At 36.0% G+C, this 25805-nt stretch overlaps 2 protein-coding genes and 3 long non-coding RNA genes across 11 annotated transcripts in view; 2 read left to right on the top strand and 3 right to left on the bottom strand.

Moving 5' to 3' along the window:
* LOC130054176 (uncharacterized) overlaps nt 1–6839 on the top strand; it is a 17541-nt gene extending 10702 nt beyond the window's left edge. The window contains exons 2-4 of the mRNA XM_056162789.1: nt 152–515; nt 2148–4970; nt 5152–6839. Coding sequence (XP_056018764.1) covers nt 3062–4462 — 1401 coding nt within the window. The 5' untranslated portion in view covers nt 152–515; nt 2148–3061 and the 3' untranslated portion in view covers nt 4463–4970; nt 5152–6839. The remainder of the gene's footprint in view (nt 1–151; nt 516–2147; nt 4971–5151) is intronic.
* LOC125671010 (folliculin-like) overlaps nt 1–17924 on the bottom strand; it is a 99589-nt gene extending 81665 nt beyond the window's left edge. For 5 of the 7 annotated variants that reach the window (XR_007368463.2, XR_007368464.2, XM_048906492.2 and 2 more), the window contains exons 1-2: nt 17678–17844; nt 11396–11626 (exon numbers count right to left, since the gene is read on the bottom strand). Coding sequence is in view for 5 of the 7 variants with exons in the window: in XM_048906492.2 (XP_048762449.1) it covers nt 11396–11626; nt 17678–17701 (255 nt within the window). In the remaining 2 variants the exon portion in view is untranslated. Of the gene's footprint in view, nt 1–11395; nt 11627–17677 lie in introns of all 7 variants that reach the window. The other 2 variants (XM_048906488.2, XM_048906487.2) reach the window with 2 other exon arrangements.
* Nucleotides 6607–11389, bottom strand: LOC125671065 (uncharacterized). The gene is made up of 2 exons (XR_007368488.2): nt 9767–11389; nt 6607–8149 (listed from the first exon to the last, which is right to left on the bottom strand). It is a non-coding gene; the product is annotated as an uncharacterized LOC125671065 (long non-coding RNA).
* A 77-nt stretch (nt 17925–18001) lies between the features above and the next one.
* On the top strand, nt 18002–25720 carry LOC125671060 (uncharacterized). The gene is made up of 3 exons (XR_007368484.2): nt 18002–18567; nt 23166–23404; nt 23577–25720. It is a non-coding gene; the product is annotated as an uncharacterized LOC125671060 (long non-coding RNA).
* Nucleotides 19750–21770, bottom strand: LOC130054178 (uncharacterized). Its single transcript, XR_008802457.1, has 3 exons — nt 21602–21770; nt 20950–21426; nt 19750–20516 (listed from the first exon to the last, which is right to left on the bottom strand). It is a non-coding gene; the product is annotated as an uncharacterized LOC130054178 (long non-coding RNA).
* Nucleotides 25721–25805: the final 85 nt, after the last annotated feature.

Genomic DNA, 25805 nt, shown 5'->3' with positions numbered 1-25805 from the left:
TGAAATAAATGGCAGAATACGACAAATAAAATGGATGGCATGGGATTTAGATGAAAGACATAAGCAGAACTACATAAGCCTGACGAGATATTCGCAGAAATTCCTTCTGCAAAGTTGGTTTATACCCTGTGAATCGTCTTAGACAAAGCAGGTAGCCCACTGTTTGTTTACATGATTTGTTGCGCACCTTTACATATAACTAGAAAACTGACACAGTCAGCAAGGGCCCCGCTGAGGGTTATTAGACGAAAGTGACTGTCCATCTGTATTTGTTATAGCAATGTTTGGGGCTGGTATATATGTTAGAATTAATAATATTCTAAAAATGTACCACCAGAATTTCAGAACCAGTTGGATTTTTTTTTAAAAATAAAGTTCACTAGCATAAGCAAGTGGCATTATGATGTCTTTAAAGACATTGTCGTTGTCCGCGTCAGATGTTATAGACTAAATATTTGGAGATTTTAATATGAACCTAGTCTTGCAAAAACTATTTTTAATGCACTGTGATAGCGGTAAAAGGCAAATTTAAGTGTTCAAATTATCCTTAAAAGTCCTGAAATGTCCCACTGCCAATACCGTCCCTCTAATTCCTTGTCAATCTCAGTTTCAAAAAAGCAGGACTTTTCAGGACAATCCTGATAAATCCTGGGATTTTGTCTTGGGACTTCCTGGGATATCCTGCTGTATTTTCAATGGGGAAATTATCCTTAAAAGTCCTGAAATGTCCCACTGCCAATACCGTCCCTCTAATTCCTTGTTAATCTCAGTTTCAAAAAAGCAGGACTTTTCAGGACAATCCTGATAAATCCTGGGATTTTGTCTTGGGACTTCCTGGGATATCCTGCTGTATTTTCAGAGGGGTGGCCCCCACCCATCTTCAATAAGTCAAGGGTTTCTGATCCGCTCCGCTTCGGCCCCCATCCTGGATCATGAAATGCTCTAAATGACTATGCAATTTTTTTTCTTACATGCAGATGTAATGTTCTAGAGAAGAATATTTTTGGAAATTTGTCAAGTTTTGGTAGAAAATGTGAAAACAGTTGTAATGGTAGTTTTCGGTAAAAAGTGTTCAATTGTTATTACGCAACTAACTTACTGTTGTGTTCCAGTTTAATAGTGTATGAGATATTTTTTAGAATACAACTAAAATGAAACAAATCAATAGTTTGATACGTACATGTATGTCAAATAATAATAGAAAGGAACAAACAAACAACTGGACAAAAAAGAAAAATACACATAACCACATACACTAACTGACAAGTGCCACATATATTCATGTCAAAACACACCAATAATGCAGGTCTATGAAACACTTTACATCCATTTCATCACCTCACCAGAAATCATTTAAATATATACATAAACATGCATCTGTATGACTTGTACTACAGAATCCAGTGCATAATTTGGAGAGAATGTGAATCCAAATAAGTCAGATAAAATAAATACATGCCCAACTATCTATTTTGTATTGCTCGTAGCAGTTATGAGATTGATCACTGTTCGTTATCTTCACCTTGCATGTATAACTGAAAACAAAATTTAGGAAGTTATTTAAAAAAGATGTTCATCATACATGTGCAATATTAATAACTTTAAAACCGAATGCTGCGTTATCAACAAAAGTGGAAAGAGCTCAATTTTAACATGAAAGTTAGTGCAAGAGGATATACTAAATCGAATATGATAAATTAGACTAACATATATGCATGGATTTACATTTAGGCATTGTAGTGATTGTTTGTTATATGTAAATCTAAAAAAAAACTCCAAGAATTTTTACACAGGTACATTAAACACTGTACTCATCAACATGTGTGTATTACACTCCTTGTGTAAAAGCTCATATTCATATTGCAAAGGAAACTCACCCGTTTGTCTGCATACTATTGTTTCAATTTTATAAAACAGTTCTTTATATGAAAATGCAAATAACCTTTGCAAAAAAGCATAAGATTCGCAGCTTGTGTAGGAGTTCTAATATGGAAAAAAAAAACGTAACAGAAGTGACTCGCAATAAATATATAATATTTACAATATGTAAATGTCTAAGCTAGCTCAAGCAGGACTTTTCAGGACAATCCTGATAAATCCTGGGATTTTGTCTTGGGACTTCCTGGGATATCCTGCTGTATTTTCAGAGGGGTAAGGTGTTTGAAATTACTTAAGGGCTATTCCAGCAAAAAACGTATGCTGAGATCATCCTTTTTTCTCCCTACCAAAATTGCATTGGAAACCAAAATATGTAAAATTTTTCTGCAATGATTGCTACCTTCATCTCCCGATGAAACAACAAAGAAAGACATTTTATTGTTTATATTTTTTGCATTTTTAAAAATATAAACTAGAATTAAGTTCTAAAATATCATATGGATAATGGTTGATCCATTTGTTACGTTAAATGAAAGTATTGAATTGTGTGGGTGGTGGTGGCAGGGGAGAATCTAATTGTATGGGTGGTGGTAGCAGAGGAAAATTTAATTGTATGGGTGGCTGTCTTAAAAATAAAGTGCCTTCCCTCCCCCCCATATTTTTTTTGCTGGAATAGCCCTAAGCAAAATTGTCATTTCAGATTTTGACTTCAAATTCTTGTATCTCTTGCAGTTATTAATTTGTATTTGGTGTCCAATGATAAAGTTTTCCTTTTTTGTGGGGAGGTCAAATTTCACAAATGATCCTGTCATCAAGCTGTTAAGGAGTGATTATCCCCACTGTTATTTTATTCCTATAAAAACACACAATCTAAAGTAATACATGGGAAGCCAATCAACGGACACCTACCTGTGTAATAATGAAGCCACCAACCTGGACAACTACAATCTCAGGTGACTTCAATATAGCTGTTATAAAAACAATACATTTTCTCTCATATCTACGTATGTAAGATACAGATATTCTATGAAAGAAAGGTATGTAAGATATTTCTATCTTTCATATCACATGACGTTTATCTTACATATCCCGTGACATAATAATCAATACACAAACGCGGATGAATATTCTAATTCGTCTGCTTAATAGATCTACGTAAGAAAAATTTATGTAAACAACAATCATGGCAGCATCTTCAAGATTTCGTCCTCTAAATGTTGATGACTTCATAGAAGCAAATGAGAATAAGAATACGTTGAAGAAAACTGCCGGTCACTTGAAATTATTGACGGAATTTCTACAAAGTAAGGGAGAAAATCGTTTGATGCATTCAATACCCCCCAATGAACTTGACACTTATTTATCTAATTTCACTGTATCCGTAAGAACAAAAAATGGTAGTGAGTACGAACCAGTGTCACTACGTGCTATGATTAGCAGCTTTGATCGTCATCTCCGTAAGAGGGGATACGGTGTCAGCATTGTGTGTAACACCCCCGAGTTTTCTAAAACTAGAGATGCATTAAAAGCTAAGCAGCGAGATCTTAAGGCCCAGGGAAAAGGATCCAAACCCATGAAGTCGGATCCAATAACTGACCAGGAAATTGACGTTTTATATGCATCGAATCAGCTGGGATCCGCCAATCCAAATTCAGTCATAAACACTCTGTGGTTTCTAAACACGCTACATTTCGGAATGAGAGGGGGGTCAACAGAACATAGGGCCATGCGATGGGGAGATGTTGTATTGCAGCGCGACAACGACCTAAATCTAGATTACCTAGAATATCATGAGCGTACCACTAAAACGAGAACCGGTGATGATGTCCGAAACACTCGCCCATGTCCCCCTAGAATGTATGCCACACCTGAACGGCCAGAACGATGCCCCGTACAAATTTACATGCTGTATAAAGTCAAACGCCCTGAAGATTTCCGTAATCCTGACGACCCTTTTTACCTGGCAGCTGTAACCCACGATAAAAACCCTTCAATCAGGGAGAAATGGTTTTTAAGAGCACCCATCGGTAAAAATAAACTTGACAACATCATGAAAAAAATGGCAAAAGTCTGCAACTTACCTAGATTGACGAACACTAGCGTCCGCAAAGCGCTTGTGCAAAAAATGACAGATTGTAATGTCCCTGATAATCTCCAGGTGTATGTGACCGGACACAAAAATACACATTCTTTGAACAATTACCGCACACTCAACAACGGTCACAAATTCCTCATATTGAAAATGCTGTCGAGTACATCTATGTCATCCGGTGCATTATGCCAGTCCACAGAAACCCAGCCCACACGTGCACGGTCTACTAGTTCTAGGCCTACCTCCACATTCACTCTGCCAACGTCTACTGTCCCTATGTGTGTCTCAGGTGAAACAAGTGCCTCCAATGTCCATGAGACTCGAGTCCTTGCACGTGTGGAAAACGAAAGTCTATCCATGCCCATATCCACCAACAAAAACCACTTGGAATCTCTCTTCACACACTCGTCATTAAATAACTGCTCAATTAATATCAATATCAATGCTCCTTTAAAAAGAAAGCGTGCAGTTGTGGATTCAGATTCTGATTAGGTCTGTCAAAATGTTTCGCGCTGATGGACTGTCAAGTGACGTCACGCATCACCCTGATTATTGATTTTATTGTGTACTTACACAAACATATTACGAACAGAATTACTTTTTATCTTGTTTCCGACTTCTGTGTTAAAGTTAAAGCTATTGGTGTCATAAATTGTAAAAAATAGTTAAGGAATATCATAAATAAAACAACAAAATTATAAGTGCTATTTTTTGTGTGCGCAGGCATATGGGTTTATACACAATCTAGAGCTAGCTATTATTCAAAGAGGAATAACTCTAATACAATTCACTTATACACTCGTCGGCCGATTTTTTGTCAGCAACGTAGTTGCCAAAATGAAGGTCGTAAAATTCGATTCTGGTGTTATTTTTAATGTACAGCGAAAAATTAATTAATTGGAAAATTCTCAAAATGGCGTCGCTAGGCACAAAGAAAACGGAAAATTTCTAGAAATATGAGAGAAAAATACTCTCTTATGAGTTGCCATGAAATATTAAGGTGATTCCACCCTCGGGGTTGCAAAAAAGCTGTAAAACCCTCGGCAAAGCCTCGGGTTTTACAGCTTTTTTGCAACCCTCGGGTGGAATCACCTTATATTTCATGGCTACTCATAAGAGAGTCTTATAATCTACTCAGTGGACTGATAATTGATTTCAAAATAGTGATATTTCAATATAAGGGATTTCAATTTAACAGATCTTTTAATCCAAAGAAAATAAGAGACTAAGACTGGGGATTTTGTTTTACTTCAAAATAAGTGACTTCAATATAAGTGGAATAAGCTGTACGTCACTAATTTCCATATGTATCATCAGGGCCAATGCCCTAGTGCATAATCATAATGATTAAACCAAGTAAAACCTCATTTTAGGTTTACCCTAATTTTGAGGCGAACATTGGGGCTTAAAGGGACTGATTCACGATTTTACCCAAAATTTTGTTTTTCACTTTTAATGATCAAAATCTATTGTCTAATGTGTTTGAAAGATTTCACATGAAAATTAAGGTTATACATCATCACAGAATCTCATTTTAGAGAGTTTATTATTTGTTTTGTAAACAAAGATTGCGGTATGCTATTGTTTACAAAAGGACTAAGACCATATGTTTAGCTATATCGGCCCTGTGGTGTGTTAAAAAATAAAGCAGAATGAATTGAAATAAAATTGTTATCATTTGATAATATAATCTTTATACCATCGCGACGTGCCAAGATTTCCCTGCCAAAACGTCAGCTTGTGGAATTCTATACAAGACAAAACCGGTATCGGTCTGGTTTTCTGCAGAAATCTCCACTTTTTTCAAATTTAGTCATATAATTCATATAAAACACGACCTTCGATCCAGAAACTGACTGTAGTCTATCAAAATCTATCAATACAAATAAATTTTGTACGAACGATTTTTTGGATCGAAAGGTGTGCTGTTGATGAATATCAACTTTGAATTAAATCAAGAGCAATCCGGAATTATTTATTTTTGTGAGAGTTGTGGGCATTTTATTAATTATGTTGCTTTGAAAAATTAAAACAATATACTTATGTGGAGTCTACATCATTCCCATGCAGAATACACCCCTATGTGGTGTTTTTATCACAAGTTTGTGCAGGAATTCTAAAAGCTATAGAATTTTGATGCGTAAACAAACGAATCTGCTGTCCGACAAATCGGATCTTCAATGCTATAGAAAGTTTTTATTTAGACGACACCAACAGAATTACTAAGATCAAAATGAAAAGAATTTATAGAACATGCATTGATATAACTAAAACTATTGTCGATATATCGAAAGTATAACGTTCACTGGGGCAAGTAAATATATGAAGGATTTTTGAGCAAGTGACGTCATAGACGTCGTGGCTTAGTGGTAGAGAGCCCGTCCTTCAATCGGGAGATCCGGGTTCAATTCCTACCCGTGTCAATATTATTTTTTTAAAAATTAAAATCATACTGTTAACTACACTTTTCTTGGCGTTATTGAAAAATTAATTTCTTCCAAGACACTGAAGATGAAATTATACCTGAATACAAATAAAAATCAATAGGCCTATGTAATCACAGAACACCAAGAAAATATGCAAGGATTACAGATTACATTTTTTAAAATTCATTGAAAAAAAAAAAACCAAAATACTTTATTTTCGGACTTGATTTTATTTCAAAGTATGAACCAGCAAAAGATAATGGAAAGGAAAGTTTTTCCAATGCATCTAATGTACAGAAGAAAAGTCAGAAAAAATGTGAATCCATTAGCTATTCGTCATTTCCTGAAGAGTAAGAACTTTCTTGTTGAAACCACCACATGCTATATTGTGTAGCAAGTGTAGACATGTGTATCAGTAAATTCACATCCAACAAAATTGTCACCACCAATCTCGGCCACTTCCTGAGACAAAGTCTCTACAGACAATTTCAATACCTCTCGACAGAACCAGGGCTGGGGTAATGGTAATTAAATGACAGCCAATTCAATGTAATGGGGGTGTAATGGACCATTTTTGCATTACAAGTAATGGTAATGTAATGCATACTGTACTGCACATTATTTTTCATTACATTTACACTACTTCAAATATTTGATGATATTTTGAAGATTTAGAATAATTCATTTTATTAGTAATTGACTGAAGCATTTGAAACATTGATGACAATCAAATGCAATGAATAACTTAATAGATATGTTTCCTAACATTGCTGAATATTTTGTGTACTTATGTTAATGTATAATTAAAAATCATAATACAGAAATAATTTTTCTGCCATTTCTTTAATATCTGACAGTATGTTATGTAAATGTGTAATGTAAATTCACTCTCAAGTAATGTAATACATTATATTTTAAAATAGGAGTAATGGTAATGCAAAATTTTCTAGGTAATGTAAGGCATTACAGTACTATGTAATTGACCTCAAGCCTGGATAGAACACCTTCTCATGCATATATGCAAGTGCCTTGGACCCCAACTTGTCATTTCCTCTTTTGCAAGATTTTCAGCATTTCTTCATAGAGATCATAATTCCAACTGCAAGGTGTCCAAGATGATGAATTCAGACCTGACCAGTGTTTTTGACAATTTGATAACTTTTGACTCTACACTTTTCATCAGGACAACCATTCTTGAACTCATTCAAAAAGTACATTATGACATTCATAATTCAACATGCAGATTTTCATTTGAATCATCAAATATGAATTCTTCCAATTAATAACACCCCCCCCCAAAAAAAACACTTTAAAAACCTCCACAGGTATATTTCAAATGACATAGAACCATGGTATCAGGATGTCTCTGGAAGTGCCATGGGTTAATAAGGGTTAAACTTCAGAGTCGACATGTTTCTTCCAAGCAATATAGTCTTGTTTGGATCCAGTTTTTCCAGTTTTGATATAACTGCCTGATACTGTACAATGTAGGTGTCAATCTGGTCCCCCTATTGTGGGAATCTGTTTCCACATAACTGCTGTATAATCTGGTACCTTGCTATTGGCAGGCACAACAAGGAAGCTATTCCTGCAGTGATGTCCAACACTTATCCTCATGTGTCACTGATGCCACTATCATTGATGAATCTGATGGCAGTGATGATAGCATTATTGAGGAGTAGGAATATGGATTCTTGTCAATCTGATTCATGTCACCCTTGCCATCAATTTTTGCTGTACATATTATATCATCCTGAAATTCAAATTACTCCAGTATTATATCATTATCAAAACTACAGTATATCATAAATGAAAGGTGAAGATAACAAACAGTGATCAATCTCATAACTCCTACAAGCAATACAAAATAGATAGTTGGGCAAACACGAACGCCTGTATTATAATATTCATATAAAAGTTGTACTTTTGTTTCATGTCCTCATGTATTTTCATTGATATAGAATTCAGAAAAATTACATTTATGTATTCGGTGGGAGATTGACATGTCTCCAACTAAACAATAGAGGACAGTTTAGCTACATGTACATTTCTGCATAAATAATTATATACACAAACATTTCATTTGAATTTGATTCCCCATCTAATAATTTTTGTTGTAGCTAATGTTGATATATTATCTTACTTCACAATTATCAGCAAATTCACAAAATATTTTTATCTTTCATACTCTTTCTTGTGGTAAATGTATGGAAAAATTTAATATTCAATAATATAAAGGAGATAAGCTAACAAAAAAATATATGCCTAAATCATGGTAGTACCCATGAAATTCAACATTCTCTGAGTGATTCTATATCTAATCCCAATGCAGGCATGTAAGTTGTAAGTGTAATTGTTGAAATTAAGTTTGACATGTTTACAATTTATCTTGAAATAAGGCATATTTAAATTATAAAACCAAACTGTTCTTATGATTTTCCTGGCTTAATGGTGCTTTTAAGTATTTAAAAATTATTGAATGTAAAAATCATTCCGACTTTTCTAATCCATGTTTCCGCGTAAGGCCAAAAAAAATATATATATGTTAATTGGTTTCCACTTACCCGACCTACCCTAATTAAAAATTTCTGTTGACCCTAACACATTTTTTTCTATTCTCACAGATTTTGCAAATGTCATCACTACAACAAGAATATATTTATTGACTTATGAAGTTATCTATTATGCACTAATACCAGACAGATTCCAAAACACAGAAACAGTTTTTGTTTACAGTAAATTGATGAAATGTATCGATTCATCATAGAACTTTTATTTGATTACTAAATAATCACTAAGTTAAGTTTAAACATAGTAGAATACTAGAATACCAAATCATTCGAAAATTATTCAACCTATAACCCCCCACAGGTCTATACATGTTACCCCCGACACATATACCATTATGGAAATATACATCTATATACAATTATATGTCTCTTTAACCTATACAAATACTTTTTAGACCATACAATGATACATGGAAAGTTCAAAGTGTGAAGTGAGTCAAACATCATGTAAGAAAATTCAAATAGACCCGAGAAGGTCATGCACTTGGAATTGAAAATGGCATGATCGTGAAACAGCTGATTTTTCTGATCAGCTGATATACATACAATTTTAAATCTTAACAATATATAATTATAATAGATAAACAATAAATATATGTTGACAACAGTTAACAGATTTGTTGTGGGATTTCCAACAGCCCAATGCGTGAATATTATGAGTTTATGTCAACACACCACAGGCGCACCATACTATTCGTTCCATGCGACTTGTTTATTATTTTTAAGAGCAATTGGTACACCTATTTGGTTATACAGTTTAACGAGTAGAGGTGAAGTATATTCATATTTCTAAAACTTACGTTGAAATGCGATGAGTACATCCTCTGCAACTTCCACGAACAGCTCAAACAGGCTAACGGCGCGGCGTGTGAAAATGGCCGAATGAAGGATTGAAAAATATGGTGTGCCATTCGGGCTATAAGTAAAATAACCTTATTGCGTATTGGGAAAGAAAATTTCTTTTTCAAGATCTTATTATATATTAAACCACTCATTGCATAATTATGTTTTACAATATGTTACCACTTCTAATAATATATAGCGACGTTGTATGACGCAATCTTAAAAAGTAGAGCAAATTATAGGATTTATACTAGTAATGTAAACCTTAAAATAGTGTTCTTTCACGAACTCTACATATAAAAACCAGTACATTATAGGAAAAGAACATGTTAGAGAATATTTCTAACAAAAAATTATTCACTTTGGACGTTAGGCCGAATTTTGATAAAGTTAACATGGTCTTAGTCCTTTTCAAAAGAAATGGATATCGATCTAAGTATTATTATATCTTTCATATTTCAAGCATTTTTGGGGTGAAATGTGTCATCTAAAAGTTAAAATTTGTGACTATGCAAAATTAAGATGCATTATATTACAAAATCAATATTTCACTTGTTTGTTTGTTTACATAAAAAGACTCGAGTCTTTGTTTACATAACACATATTTAAGGCTAAAATATTGCTTTCATTCTTGCATTCAGAAGGTCAAAATTTTGGCTGTCAACATTAAATGAGTTATATTTCTAATGTTTAACATCAAAAATGAAAAATATTTCTATCAAAAATCGTGAACCAGTCCCTTTAATGTACATTCCTCTTATCTCTGTACAAAATTTGAAAACTGTACAATAAAAACTGTTTGAGTTATCGTGTAACAAAGAAAGTGTTGACGGACAGACAGACAATGTGATTACTATACATGCTATAGGGCTTCCCGCATTTCATGTGGGGCCCTAATTAGTATCTCACAAGTGGTCATCTCAAAAGCTTACAGAAGGTAGAAACTGACTATTCAGAATGACTTATGAGGGTGATCGAACATATTTTAGATAAATTATTGGTTCTGAATCAAAATAATTTCATTCTAGAAGAGGGGGGATGTACATGTACTACATAAGATCTATACAATCTATCCACACTTCAGGTGCCTGTGCTTATATCCATACGATAGTATGGTGCAACAATAAGGCGTTCGATGCTGTGTTCAATAACCATTACATTTTGTAGAGAATTTGGAAGGGTCACTTGCACTTACCAGGTGGCACTAACACCCTAACATCACAGGTAAACCATAGAAATTTTTTAGGCCACTTGTATTTTTCACCTCTAGTGGATAATTTTCCGCCTGGCTGGTTGGTCATTCTTCACACCTGACACAACCCTCTGACCCAAAATTTACTGGTCTTAAAAAGTGGCAGGTATTATGAAGGAAAATTACACATGTTTGTTAAGAAATGTTCAATAAAAAGTTATCAATGTCCAGTTTTCAAGGGTGGCCAGTTTTGTGAGAATTTCTTTGTACGGAAATGTTAAGATTTCAAAATTAGGCCGATATTCAGGGAGGACTGGTTTTCTGAGGGGCCGGTTTGGAGAAGTTTCACTGTAGTTCATTTTCATGTCAAAAACTAAAAAAAAAGATAAAATACCCCACAAAAGTCATTTTTGGGTGTGGCTGAGGTGGGGGTAGTAGGCTCATTTGTGATGGATGAAGATCGGCCGAATCGCCCACCAGTTACAGTGTCATCTGAGTCTGTTGATGTTGTTCGTTCCAAGGGATGACGAGGCTGGGTACAGAAGAGAACCTGTGGTCCATGTACTTCACAGAAGTGGCATAGAGATATGATGGCATTCATACCCTTAGGTATTGGTAAGTATACCTTCAAAATAAAAGAAAGAGAATTTCAAATGACAATTGACAAGAAATGATTATAATAGTACCAAACAAAAGGCCCATGGGCCACATTGCTCACCTGAGTCACCTTGGCCCTGCAGTTCTTCAGCTGTTGTGATTTTAAAAAGATATTTTTATGAATCTTAAAATTTATTCCCATGAAAATTTTTGACTCCATATTGTGACCCCCAACATAGCCCCAAAGGATTACAACATAACTGAATATGATTTTACATAACACAAGGATGCTTCAACACCAATATGACTAACATGATCTTGCTGTTCTGGGTAAGATCAAGGTCACAAGATCATACATAATGTATAATATGACACACTTTCCCATTAGAAATCTAATATATACAGGTAAACTTTGGTATCTCGAACACCGATATGTCGAATACCACGGATGTCTTGAAGTGAGTCGACGACCCTGGCCGGTTTTTACTATATTCATGATTTTAAATCAAAGGCCTGAAGGGCCTGAGAGTCAACTCGCACTTCATTGTCAACTGGAATAGATAATCTTGAAGGAGAAAGATAGTAGTAATCAAGGATGACAAACATCGTGTGTGTGAGTGTGCATATGCACGCTCCTTTTAGCAGGATTTATACTTTAATGCATCATGCCTGTGTAGAGTGACTAAATTTGACTAAGTCATGACCACTGCCATTTAAATTACATATCCAACATGGATGTAAGGAGTCATTGCTAACTGATGATTGTGCTATTAACAATCCATGATGTACAAATGCTAAGAATTGGAGGAAAATCATTATGTAGTCATATAGTACTTTATATCACAACAAAACCCTCAAATAAGCACCACAGTGGTTGTAAGAAGATACCATCCCCAAAAAAAAGATTTTAGCAATTCTCCTACTCTGGCGTAACTGCCTTACACCACCACTGAGATCTGAGGTATGGCTGGCCCTACTTCCCCAACTACCACCCTCCCTGGGTGATACTTCTCTGGGGTTACCACCACCGCCTCCACTGTACATTGAGATACCTGTGCCCGATTGCCCAGAATGACCACCCTGGGACAATGCTGTCCCCCCAAAGGACGAAGTAAACTGGGTATCACTTGGCATGCTTGCCATACTGGGGATACCTATACCCCCACTGTCACCAGCTTGAATAGGTTGTGCAGCTGAGTTCCCAACGGGGGATCCCCCACTACTGTGGTCCTCTCTGGGAACTGGTCTCTGGGAGTGCCTACTCCCTAAGGAACCCGACAACCCTTCCAGCAACTGTGTCAACCTAGACTCCAGGGAATCTACCCTACTAGCCAGAACCCCTCGTCCCCTGGTGCCAGGGCTCATTCTGCCCATCGCATTTGTCACATTTTGAGATTTTTCAGGAAAAAATGCGACAGAAATTCGGGAAATGCGACACAGACATTTCGTATTTTAGAATTCGCAGCGCCATTTTGAATTTCAGCTGTTGGCATCCAAACAGCCTCAGGGCTGTTTTACCTGTGCAGAATGTGGATACCCTATCGCATGGGAACAATAAGACTTAGGGGCGTCTTGTTTATTTAGCAGTTTACACAATTTAAAACAAAGGGTTGATCCTCTATGTGCAGGTAGGTGTGAATGAATTGAACTTTGCACGTGCGAGTTGCCTACAGTACATATCGTAATAAAGAATCTACTGGGGAGATACCCCGAGTCATTACTGGGGAGCTACCTGTTTTGCAAACTCCCCGTCGAGGCCTCATTACGTCACCTACGTACAGACCTCTCCTATGTGACGCAGTACAATATACAGATTTGTATATTGTGAGTACGTGATTATCACGCGGTCAAATAACACTAAAGAAGTAGTTCGTTGTTAAAAGTTTGAAGATATTGACATTAAAAGCATTCATATAAAAGTATGGATTTTAGTTTAAACATAAAATGATCAAAAGATCATTAAAAAGTAGGAAGACTCTGTTCAAATTAGAGTGTAAAGTAATGAATTTGATGTTTACGTTCTTGTTTTGAAATGTTTACGTTTGACGTTATGTTTTTTCGTCATTCTACAGTGACATCACACAGTATACACGGCCTAAGAAATCGCTATCCCATAATGCCTAACTGGAAGAGTTTGGTTTGTGAGCAAGCGAACTCAGGCGGAAGTTTTTTTTTTGTTTTTTTTTATTTATTAATTTTTTATTTCACAAATATTGACACAAGACAGAAGAACATTTGCCATTTTTTTCTAACCACTTTCACACACTTTCATACTCACACTCATACATTTGTTGGTAAGTGCTTGCATTTTTAATATAATTGTAAGAGAAAAATGATAACAATACAGAGCTCGAGTAAATAGATAAAAGTACATGTGGCTTCAAAAGTAGGGAAAAAAACATTGCTTGAAATAGCAAAATTATGATTTTTTTATGTTGTCAAAAAGTGTTTTCCATACATATGCCAGGTATTTTCAAATTTTTGTATTTCTAAATTCTGATACGCAATACGTTTTTCAACCTTGTATTTGTTGTATAGATAGAACAATAATTCCAAGAATCTTGGCAATTTGGTTTTTTTCAAACAAGAAAAAATATATTGTTTTGTATAAAGGATAAGGAAGTTTACAATTCTGTTGCCTTTCGACAATGGGAGTTCACCTAATAAAATATTAAGTACATTAAAACCTATTCTTTTGGAAGTTGTTTTATAAATGTGCATGCTCAGATTGCTCCATAATATAGATACTTTTTCACAGGCAATGAAAACATGTTGAATTGTCTAAACTTCATCATTACAAAAGGTACAACAATCAAAAGACACAACATTGATTTTTTTTAAGATAATTGACAGGCAGAATTCTATGAAGTAATCTATATTGTAACCATTGGATAGTAGAGTCCTTGGTAGTCTTAAAACATACAGTAAAAGCATCCTCAACACATATTTCTATTCCATAAGCTACCTCAGGCGGAAGTTAGCCTGTTTTGTACTGGATGGAATAAAAAGCGTGTGATTGTGCACACAAGCTAGTCAATGAAAGATACTTCTGTGTCAATAAAAATATATAAAATACAGTACAAAAGCGATTTCATCTACAAAGTTAAACTAGAATGTTCAGCTACATTTTTTAATCCATTTGACGGTAGTCTAGTGTATAAATAGAGGAATGTTGGGAAATTGCATTATTCTTTAGGTCTTTGGTTTGATCTATTTAGAAAATGGCCATGAGGAAACGCAAAATTGTAGGTTCTTCTGAAATTGCTATGCTGTCATCTTTTGACTTCACATCAGTAAACCATTTGAAATTTGATTCAGACTTCATGAAGTCCCTTCTCCTCTACATGATGAGATTCACTAAAGGACCACCTTGTCATTCTGGATTTCAAGATTCTTCAGTGAATTCTTTGAAAAATGTGATGTGAAACGATGATCATGTGTTATGTATTACAGTAATTAATTTTCAGTAACTTTGTCATCAGTGACTTTTTCTAGACTGCAAATTTAATGAGTATTATATGTCATTTACACTACTAAAATGATTAATAAACATTTAGAAACTCATTTCTTGTCTTTATTTAAATATAGCCAGTTTATAGGCTATGAAATAGTAATACTCCTAATTTTTTCTGGTATGAAATAGAATTGAGTAAACTTAGCCAAAAACAATATTTAAATATAAAACCATAACTGTGCTGCAATGTCATCAGACTGACTAAAAAGCAATCTGCTGAAATACAATCAATTTTCACAATATCATAACAATAGTGATTTGTGATATAAAGCTAAACAAAGCCATGTTGTATACATCGTGTAAGAATAATCAGAGATATGATATGTTGTATATGCCTCTTGAATAATGTACATGAAATATAGATCTACAGTAAACGTGTTTGAGTCGATGCATGTGCGCCAGGTTGCGGCACAAAATTTTGGTCCAGTGTGAGCCCTGCTGGTGCATACCCTGACCTTTGTCTACCTCCAACATTGCTGCTATCGCCCCTTGCGGGATCCCTAGTACACTCCTGGGTCAAGGACATATCAACTTCTCCCAGTAATGTAGTATCCCTACCCCCACGTACCTCCGGGGTACTGTACACTGGCGGTCTAAAAGGTGTGATAAAACCAAACAGCTGATCCACCCTGTCAGGTTCCGAGCCCCCCACGTTGTCTGCACGCTGCCCCTGGGCCCCTGCTGTGCCACCCGGCCTAGCCCCCTGGTCCCCCATGCCACTCAACAACCTGGGACTCCCACTACCTCGACCAAACGACCACTGTTTCCGTTCCATATCTACCCACCTAACTGCCTAGCACGCAATACACACAACAATGCAATGTAAACAATATAGCACCTAATGAACCTAGGCCTGCTGCCACACAGTTATCGCAATCTACATAATTACAATTGCATAATAAAAATCACTGTCGATTCCCTATCGATAAGAAACAATGTTTATTCAACAGTTAAAATGAAGATTGATGAAACAATACTTATAGGTAGTTCTTGTTAAACTAAGGAATTTTAACAGAAGCTTACATCTTCCCCAATTCAACAGGGTCACTTGTACACATTTATTCAATATTTTGACTTATAAGTATATTATAAACTGATAGTGCATGTTATGAAGTACCATAATGGTCACTTAAACATTTAAAATATATAACACAGACTATAATGACCAAATATTTTTCAATCGACCAGTATTAACCAGTATTGACCGGTTTTAACCAGTATTGACCACCGGCCCGGTCAATACTCATATTGACCACTTTTTTTGCCAACCCTGTTAGTAAGAAGTTAGCCCACAGGCTGAATAATTATAAATTTTATAATTATACATTATACGGATAAAAATATTAATTCATATTCACATTATTTAATTCAAATAAAAATCTCAAAACAGCGTGTTTAACATGCAGGAGGAGAGTTGACGTTAACGTCTACAACGTCAAAATTATTTGATTCGCGAATCAAATAACGTGATTATGCCGTTTTTTTTATATAAAACCCTGAGAAAAAATTCATGCTATGAGTATTTGGCATATATATATTGGATGAAAGCATGAACATTACAAAATATGTACCTACATGAAGCTGCACTCGCTCAAACGATAGCACCGTCAACATATTAAATGGTTATAATATCGAGCGAAGCTCGCACGGGCCAAAGGCCCGTCCGCGAAGCAAGGCTCTAAAGGCAACACGTATGTAAAAGAAAAAAGTCAAAATCAGCAAAAGAAAAAGAGATAATCTCTATATATGTTCACTGAAATTTTCATGATCCATATGGGCGCCGCCATTTATTTTTTCATTACCTGCTTCAACAGTTATTCGGGTTTTATTTTGAATGTCAATAATAGAAGACTCTGACGTGCAATTTGTAATTCAAACACTCAGTTTGTTCAAAGTGAATAGTATAATTATCATTGTAACAGGTTTTAGCAAATAAATACATATAAAATCGTAATACGACTAAATAGATGAACGAATTCATGAGTTTCTTTGAATAAGAATATACAATCGGAACTCCTCGAATGTCTCGCGCACTCAACATAAATCTCGGATGTAATACGATGGCATCCATGAGCGAATCTGATGCATTGCTGTGACGTCACAATTGACAATGCATCAAATTCGCTCATGGATGCCATCGTATTACATCCAAGATCTATGTTGAGTGCGCGAGACATTCGAGGAGTTCCGATTGTAAGAATATACGATAAAATTATGGTTACTTTTTTTTTTTTTTTTACAATTTTGAATCCATTGGTTAATTTTGTTTAGTTTTAACCGCCTTTTCATTGCATACGGAATGTATTATTGTTGTTTATAATTGCTTGCTTTGAAAACGAGAAAAAAAGGTCGAGGCTAAATGTGACGTCACGATGCACTGTTTACGTCGCCTTGCGTTTTATTTCCCGCGTTCAATGAATAGGCGGATCCCGTAAAACTGTTGTCCCCATATAAACCCCTTTAATACTGAGATGTTACTGCTTGTTTAGCGCAATGAAAATTTCATTCAAAATATATATTTTTAAATGAATCATAATCTACCGTACTTAACAGAATTATGATTACCACTTCGGACACTCCAATGACCATTACATTCTTCGCTCGGTCCAACGGTCACACCGTATACATATTAAAAAATTGTAAAGTAAATTGGTACCGTTACCGTTATACTGCCAATTGAATTGGCAATTCATCGAGAAATCTGATACATCCGGACGCCATTGCTTAGATGACGTATAAGGTATACCACGCCCGATTAAATTAAAGACGATAATATTAGAGACCGAAGCCCTCGAAGGGCCGTGAGAGCGGAGCTAACACGTATCAATCTAATTAAAATTAGATCTTTGATCCGCTCATGCAATCGCTACATGCTAAATGTGTAGCGATTGCATGAGCGGATCAAAGATCTAATTTTAATTAGATTGTAACACGTATATATATACATGTTTAATAGAGGGCGAAGCCCGTTTGCTGATGACGTCAGTCAATCTCCCTGATTAATATGTTTTACGGCGTGACCGTGTTTGAGGGCGAAGCAAAAAAGTTTTGACATTAGTATCTATATCCAAAACAGGACAAAAACAACCCGAAGTTAGCACGCGGACGGAGCTGTATCAAAGCATCCTAATTTTTGGACATTTGATCCACCTGTATATTGAACGCGGGAAATATAACGCAATTGATGTAAACAGTACATTGTGACGTCATATTCAGCGTCGTTATTTAGCAAATTTACAAACAAAGCGTTTGAACCACAACAAAAAACATGGCGTTAATCGTGGAGTGATTATATATGATTAAGAAAATAAGATTTACATGCTTTTACGGATTTTATGTGTAACATCTCAGAACGACGTGAACTAGGGTAGACGAGATTCAAAATGGAGGAATACATGTCCACGCGCTAATATTCGAATCGACGCCATTGGTACCAAACTTTTCAAGTTCCATAGGTATGGTTTAATTTTTCATTATTTTCCTATATTTTCCTTTTAAACATGTATATATGTGTTACCTATAGGGAGAGCTCCGCTCTCACGGCCCTTTGGGCCGTGAGAGGGCTTCGCCCTCTAATAATTAATTATATGAACTTGTAATGACACATTTTTATAGGATGCTGATAGCTGGGGGGGGGGGGGGGGGGGGGGGGGGGGGGGGGGGGGGGGGGGGCACATTTACAAGGCAATGCAGTTTTTCATTTTCATTGTTTTAATTGATAATGATATTGCTTATGTTTTTATTGTGACCCTCACGGAAAATGCTACCAATTTGGAAACAAAAAAATTTCAAAGACAATTGGGATTGAAGATCACTGAAATAACATGTTTTTACAATATTTACATAATACAGGACCTAGAAAAAGTTTTTAATACACATGTACTTCATTTCTGTATATGTGTTTGTAAAACACTATGTCTCTTGTGGCAACAAAGAAATAGTAAACATTCATCCATACATTCAGATCTTAAATTAATTCAATTTAGATTGTGGCATTTGAATTCTTCTTGAAAATGAAAATTTTGATACAAGATGTTTATTTACTGTTTAATAATGCAGTGGTGGGACAAGAGGGGGGTCGTGGTGTTAATTTGCACACATACCTCTTTTAGGGGGATAGTATAAATTACACTTGCCCCCCCCCCCCCCTTCCTTTGCAAATTTTCTTGATCCACCCCTGCAATACTTTTAATGATATTCAGTTGATGCCTATGCTTGTTACAGATGTTGTTATATACATCATTTCCTTCAGAAGTATCAATGTGTTGGTGGCTGTGAAGAGAATGGGCCCATTTTAACAACTTCCAGGATGGGCGGTACAAGGGTTCATACCAGTGATCAATTTCTCATGACTCTTATGAAGTTGCACCAAAATCTAATGGATCTACATTTAGCAGGCCAGAGGGCTCAATGCCGAATTTAGCTCTGAAAGAATCGCAATGGATACAACAAACATAACACTGGATTTAACTTTAAAAATGAATAACTAGTCATTATCTGACAGCAACTACATTGTGCAAAATTTGTCACACAGCAAAGGCTGTCACTTGTGTAGCACAATTGTTCTGAATTCTATCCTGGATCCACCTCTGATGGTGACATTGTTGATCACTGAGGTGTATTGGAGATGTTAAAGCCAGATGATATATGATTCTTGCCAATAAAGGATTTGATATATTTGATAAACTTTAATCAGGAGTGACATTGAACATATCACCTTTTCTTTCATCAAAATCTCATTTCAGAAAGGATGAAGCACAGCTGTTACAAGACAAGGAAGAGTCAAATTCATGTGGAGTGTGCAATTGAATAATTAAAAACATCCATATTCTAAATCATATACCTTCACAATACAGACATATATATCTGTCCACTAAGATTTTCAACTCTGTGTGACTCTTGTACATTTGCAAATCCTCTACTGAAGGAAATAGCTGATATGAATTCCACAATTTATTAAATCTTACCTTTGGACTTAGATACTATAAATGTACAACTTCTTACTCATATTATTCTGCATTGTCAAGTTGTATTAAATGCATTCAAGTAAATGACAAAGTGAACAATTTGCTACTTAAGTCAAAGAAATTGTTACAATGGTGATTCATGCACATCTTTACACTGGTCATTTGTAGCAAAAACAAAATAAAACTAATGGAAGACATTTGAATTTTCACAAGTCTGTCTAGTTGGTTATTGCAGAGAGGGCACAAAGGCTCAATCGTGTATGCCAAGTATAATTGAAATTCCCATAATTCATCTCGAAGGATGAGAATCACTTCCATGTTCATTGGTGTTCAAACTAAGAAATCACAAGTGGTGCCTGTGAGGTAAAGCTGATGGAGAACTTGATGCCAATAACCATGGCTCTCTTTGAGCTGCAGCGCACCTTCCGGGTTGCACTCTGAAAATTTTACCAAAAAAAAAAAAATATTAAAAAACACTGACATCCACTATGTCTATATATTCTTTCATAAAAATACCAATGCTAGATCATTCTTATTTGGACATTCAACATTTTCTTATAGCATAATAAAATTCATTTACTTGTACCGCTGTCTGATAGAATTTGTAAAGAAAAAACTTTATAATGATATCTGCATTTATCTAGTAAAAAATCTCAATATGTTTGCACAGGCATCCTTTGCTGTTGCAGAGAAAGGACATTTTTAAAATTTCTATATTGTCTGGAGATGCATTCATTTTTGGTGAACCTTTATATTTTGGGATCACCTGAATTTACATGTATACAAGTGAAGTATTCATTACAGAATGAATATCATTTAATATTGATAGCTTGACGAGCATATATTGCATAAAGAGCTCTGGTGAGTTACCTATATTCTGATTGCCTGGGTGGATACATTTGTAGCGGTCGGCCGGGTTCGATCACAGGTGGCCAGTTAGCTCAGTTGGTAGAGCACCTGACTAGAGATTCAGGGGTCCCGGGTTCGAATCCCGGTCTGGTCCATTGCATTTTCTCCCTTTCCTGTTACATTTGGTTAACCGTGACCAGCCCCTGGAACTGACAGGTGAAAATGCCTGCCAGGGGATAAAGATCCTGGGTTGATGTCTTCAGGGTGTGAAGACATTTAAGGAGGGAGGAATGTAGCGGTCGGCCGGGTTCGATCACAGGTGGCCAGTTAGCTCAGTTGGTAGAGCACCTGACTAGATATTCAGGGGGCCCGGGTTCGAATCCCGGTCTGGTCCGTTGCATTTTCTCCCTTTCCTGTTACACATTTCTCTCATTGTCATAGCTTTACAAGGTGCAGACTTGGGATGCTTTATCCAGCTGTGTTGTTTGCCCTTTATATCTAAAAGATTAACAAATTAACATTGTAGTCATTGTCACACAAAACATGTAGATTATGCACACTAAAATGGACTAGTCAATATTTCATAACACGTTCTATCAATTCAGCTGAAATTCAGATAAACAAAAATTCATAAGATATACATGTATTTATATCTACAATCCATGAAATATACCAGTGGTGGATTTTAGGGGAGATAGATCTCCACCTCATGTTCCGAGTGGATTGCTCAGGAATAGCGCTATTTATAGAACGGGAATTTCCACACAAGCATAAAACGAAATGTATTCGTTTGATGCTATTTTTAAAAAATACAATCTCTACCCAGAGTTGTCGTTCCTTGCTCTCACTTACACCTCTGTTAACGTCTCAAAATAAGCAATGTTATTCCACATGTAAATCCACTTTTTTTACGGCTAATAAAACTAAGAACTGGCTCTTCATTTAACGCGGGAAATATAACGCGCTTGGAGTAAACAGTTACAAATTGTGACGTCATATAAGCTGCAATGTTTTTTCTTCTCTCAAACCAAGCAAAAATAAATGTTTGAAGCTATGAGAAAGCTTGTCTGGAATTTAAAAACGTTAATTATACTTTCTAAACAATCTAATTATTTTAATTACGGGATTGTCTATGAAGTATACTCATAATGTTAACGACCTTAAAATTAGGCAAATTTGTTATTTTCAAAGACTTTACATACTGAAGTGTATATGGATGAAAATTTAGTTCTGTAACTTCAATGTGAAGGGTACTGTGAACCCCCTTAACAAGTGCACCGTCTGCTGACAGTGCCGTTACAGGGAATGAATGATTCTGACACCTGTGCCAAGTTCGCCATCTAGCTGACGACTGTAATAAATATTATACCTGTAAATCGCATGTGATTTGTTTGTTATGGAATATACAATCATTTTAAGATAAAATTTTGTTCATATCTTCATCCGGGTGGATTCTACCCGGAATTTGAGAATGACCCCAAATTTCCTGAAAATTCCACAAAAATTGCTGAAATATACTCTTATATTAAGTAGTAAATGGAGAATTCTGCATACTTTTACTATATTATGAAACTATATAGGTACCCAATAAATAAAATGGCTATTACCTGGTTTCCTGCAGATTAGATTATATGATAAAACTTGTACCCCACCCCCTTCCGTAGAAATCTGCCTCCGAGACAAAGCAGGATCTCCAGGCCGATACACAGCCTTTAATGACAGAAATTGTTGATATGTAAGATGCTAACACCTGGTGAGGCATCTCTGTATTTTATGCGCGGCACCTGGTATTTCTCTGGTATTACCCTCCCCCTTTACTGGGATATTTTCAGAACCCCATACTAATTTATCGTTATAGAACCTCAAAAAACTGAAATTTTGTGATCTCAATCCCATTGGCTCTTGTGTAATCCAATTTTCATAAAAATGTATTAAAAACGTGATTCTGGTTTCAAATAAAGTGAAATAAGCATTATTTCCGGATTGAAAAGTTACCTGATGAGGCCTCTATAGGGAAAAGAGTACCAATTCATTTCCCATATACCTCAATGTTAACCTTTGGCCCTCTCACTAATTAACTATATCGATTTTAAACAAATGACCGCAAACATTTCAAAGTTCATTCCAAGTGTTGATAAAAAATGACAAAAAATATATAGGGTCCCGTGTCCTCATAAGCTTTAATCACTGTTGGGCACAAAATTACATCCTTGCTGCATTTTGTATTTGCCTTGTAGAACATCAGCTGAAATCTCCCAATTTCAGGAGGGCCTAGATGTGGTTTGTGGACTGTGGCAAGAGATAAAGAAAAGTCCCAATACATGGATGCCATTGTTCTGCCACAAACAAGAGCCACTTTCCAGAGAAAGATTCTCAGAAATGTGTGAATTTCTCAGGAGTCCAGAAGGAAGCAACAAGAGAATCCAAGAAGAAGACACTATATATTCATGGGAAATTTTGATGCAAGATATTCATAGTGAGTTTCAAATGAACAATATTTTGGTTGTGATAGGGTCGAATGAATCCAGATTGTGTGTTTTGAAATTTCGCAATATTATAATAATTAGCTCTGTCTCTGAAAATGCAAGATCAGTAATGCATGACTCATTCTAAAATTTTTCTGACACGATTTTTTTATTCATTTCCAGATCAAAGAGCCCCTATAACCTTTGAAGAACTGCTAATTTTTATCACAGGGGCTGACGAAATCCCAGTCAGCGGATTTCCAACGAAAATTTGTATTCAGTTCTTCACAAACGAGGAAGGTGAAACCCGCTTACCCTTTTCATCTACATGTGCACTTTCATTATCCTTGCCAAGAGGGATTAATGATCCAGAAAGTCTGTCTTCCCTGATGAGCAGGGCGATTAAAGAGTCATCAGGATTTGATAAATGTTGATTTTTAGCTCACCTGAGCTAAAAGCTCAAGTGAGCTTTTCTGATCACCCGTAGTCTGTCCTTCTGTAAACTTTTAACATTTTTGACTTCTTCTCAAAAACCACCAGGTCAATTTCAACTAAAGTTGGCACAACTCATCCTTAGGTAAAGGGAATTCTAAATTCTTATAATAAAGGGACAGGCCACCTTCCAAGGGGAGATAATCAAGAAAAGGTTAAAATAGAGTAGGGTCATTAAAAAATCTTCTTTTCAAGAACCACTGAGCCAGAAAAGCTGAGGTTTATATGAAAGCTTCCTGATGTAGTGCAGATTCTAAATTGTTAAAATCCTGGCCACAGGGGGGTCGGATGGGGCCACAATAGGGGATCAAAGTTTTACATACAAATATATAGGAAAAATCTTTTTCTCAAGAACCACTGAGCCAGAAAAGCTGATATTTACATGAAAGCTTTCTGACATAGTGCAGATTCAAGTTTGTTCAAATCATGGCCCCTGGGGGTAGGATGGGGCCACAAGGGGGGATCAAAGTTTTACATACAAATATATAGGAAAAATCTTATTCTCAAGAACCATTGGGCCAAAGAAGTTCAAATTAACATGAAAGCTTTCTGACATAGTGTAGATTCAAGTTTGCAAAAACCATGGCCTCCAGGGGTAGGTTGGGGCCATAATGGGGACTACGGTTTTACATGCAAATATACATGGAAAGTCTTCTGATATGGACCAAGGTGACTTAGGTGAGCGATGTGGCCCATGGGCCTCTTGTTTTCCAGATGCAAACATTCTTTACCTTAGTCACCTGAGTCAATTAGGATTTTGTTTTGCTGTCTGGTTTTGTCCATTGTCATCCCTGGTACTAGAGTTTTGAACATTATCAGTTTCTTCTCTGAAACAGCTGAACCAATTTAGGTCTATGTTTAGCGTGTATGGGTCAAACGATGAACTCCATTGGGTAGGATGGGCCGATAATAGGTGATCAAATTTTTTCAAAGGAATAAATAGGGGGGAAATATGCTGATGAAGAACAGCAGGGTCATAGTGATTCAGATGAACATTGTGGCCCATGGGCCTCTTGTTTTATTACAGATGCTTGGAGATTTTACCCAATTTCTATTTACTTTACCTGCAGAACAGCAAGGCCATGTTAGATATTATAATGACATTGAAACATGATGTATAAAATTTAAGTTAGTTTTTGTCATGATCACTTGTTTAGCTCTGTTTAAAGAAGTTGCATTTATGAGAATGTTCCTTTAGTTTTACTTTTTATACCCCCCGCAACAAGTTGGGGGGGGGGATACTGGAATCGGGTTGTCCGTCTGTCTGTCCGTCCGTCTGTAGACGCAATGGTTTCCGGGCTCTAAAGCATTATCCTTTCCACCTACCGTCACCATATCATACATATGGACTACCCATGGGATGAAGATGTTCCCTATTGATTTTGGGGTCAAAAGGTTAAAGGTCAAGCACAGTGGACATTGAAGTAGCAATATGGTTTCCGGGCTCTAAAGCGTTATCCTTTCCACCTACCGTCACCATATCATACATATGGACTACCCATGGGATGAAGATGTTCCCTATCGATTTTGGGATCAAAAGGTCAAAGGTCAAGCACACTGGACATCGAAGTAGCAATATGGTTCGGTTTGTCATGCCATTTGTTTTTTACACTCAGAAAAGAGGTAGTTTATACCTATTACCAACGCCCTTTAGGAGATTGGGGTAAGCGGGGGGTATTCTTAGTGAGCATTGCTCACAGTACCTCTTGTTTCAGAAGGACTTTGCAGAAATATATAAAGAATCTACATATATCATTGATTTCAACTGATTAATTTTGATTGTCACCAACGTCAGCAGTTTTCTTCAACTGATGAAATAAAACATGATTAAAAAAAAACTAATCACAGATCTTTTTATTCTGTAGTTAAAACCATAAACTGTAATGTACAACCATATACAACAGATATACAGAACTGTGC

This window comes from Ostrea edulis, chromosome 4 (genome assembly GCF_947568905.1).
Source record: "Ostrea edulis chromosome 4, xbOstEdul1.1, whole genome shotgun sequence".
NCBI classification, from domain to species: Eukaryota; Metazoa; Mollusca; class Bivalvia; order Ostreida; family Ostreidae; genus Ostrea; species Ostrea edulis.
This window is presented reverse-complemented; position numbering and strand designations above follow the sequence as displayed.